Source organism: Propithecus coquereli, unplaced genomic scaffold, assembly GCF_000956105.1.
Source record: "Propithecus coquereli isolate 6110/MARCELLA unplaced genomic scaffold, Pcoq_1.0 Scaffold4, whole genome shotgun sequence".
Taxonomy (NCBI): Eukaryota; Metazoa; Chordata; class Mammalia; order Primates; family Indriidae; genus Propithecus; species Propithecus coquereli.
Genome location: NW_012149729.1, coordinates 2,730,204 through 2,731,204, shown reverse-complemented (window position 1 = coordinate 2,731,204; position 1,001 = coordinate 2,730,204). Strand labels below are relative to the sequence as shown.

The window sequence follows — 1,001 nt, the reverse complement described above, 5'->3', positions numbered from 1 at the left end:
CATTTAAAAAATCATCGTATTATTACATCACTGTCCCCTTTTAAAGATGTTATTTTCTTCTTTTACATAATTTTAAGGTTCCAAATTATTAGACATTTTGATTTGCATGCAACTGTTTGAAACATTTCTGTTTTGTTAGTATTTGACAAATGTATTTATTGCATGATCATAGTTTTCCATTGTAAACCTAATATGAACGCTTTTTTTTCTCATTTGTCGTGTGCTGTGGAATTTGATTTCTTTACTTTTTTGGCATTCATTCCCTCATTAGACACTGAAAGAGTTTTACCAGGTAAGGCATTATTTCACTGCATTTTATTTTAGCCAAGAAGTAGTTGTAACATGTAAAAAAAAAATTGTCCTTTGCATAGATTATTTTGTTTGTTTTGTCTTTCCTATTATATTTTAAGGCACTTTGTCTGAAAGAGTATGTGCTAAAATGGTATACATACAATTTTTTACAGGAAGTGCAGAGCTGTACTGTTGACTTAGGTATCACAGCAGACAGCTCCAACCACCCAGACAACAAGCACAAGAACCGATACATAAATATCGTTGCCTGTAAGTATTACCTAATCCATTATCATTGTCACTGTTGTGCCTTTACCCAGTGTCCCAAAGTCTTTTGACTGCAGACCTCGGTGTGGCTGTTCAAGGACCTTTGTATCAGGAAATAAGACTTGTGTAAGATAATACATAGCATTATATCACTCTAACTTAAATACGTTGTACAATTAATCACATCTGTTTCTTTTAAACAAAACAAACTCAAATTTCAATCCAGTTCTTTGCGCAGGCCCTAAGGACTGTACATCTCTTCTTGTGGTTTCTGTCATTATTGATATTCCGTGGTCCCATTTCATATAGAATCTATACTTTTGTGTGAATTTACCAAACAAATGAGATTCCCTTTAGACTTTCTCTTTTTTCTTCTACCTTTACCTGTTTCCTTCCTTTCTTGGCATTCTTCCTGGGGTCTTAGAAAGAATTGGTTGGTACCT

The 1,001-nt window shown here is 33.7% G+C and overlaps 1 protein-coding gene across 1 annotated transcript in view; it reads left to right on the top strand.

Annotated features, from left to right (window-relative positions):
* PTPRZ1 (protein tyrosine phosphatase, receptor-type, Z polypeptide 1) overlaps positions 1 to 1,001 on the top strand; it is a 242,740-nt gene that overhangs the window by 175,926 nt on the left and 65,813 nt on the right. The window contains exons 15-16 of the mRNA XM_012652731.1: positions 272 to 292; positions 465 to 561. Coding sequence (XP_012508185.1) covers positions 272 to 292; positions 465 to 561 — 118 coding nt within the window. The remainder of the gene's footprint in view (positions 1 to 271; positions 293 to 464; positions 562 to 1,001) is intronic.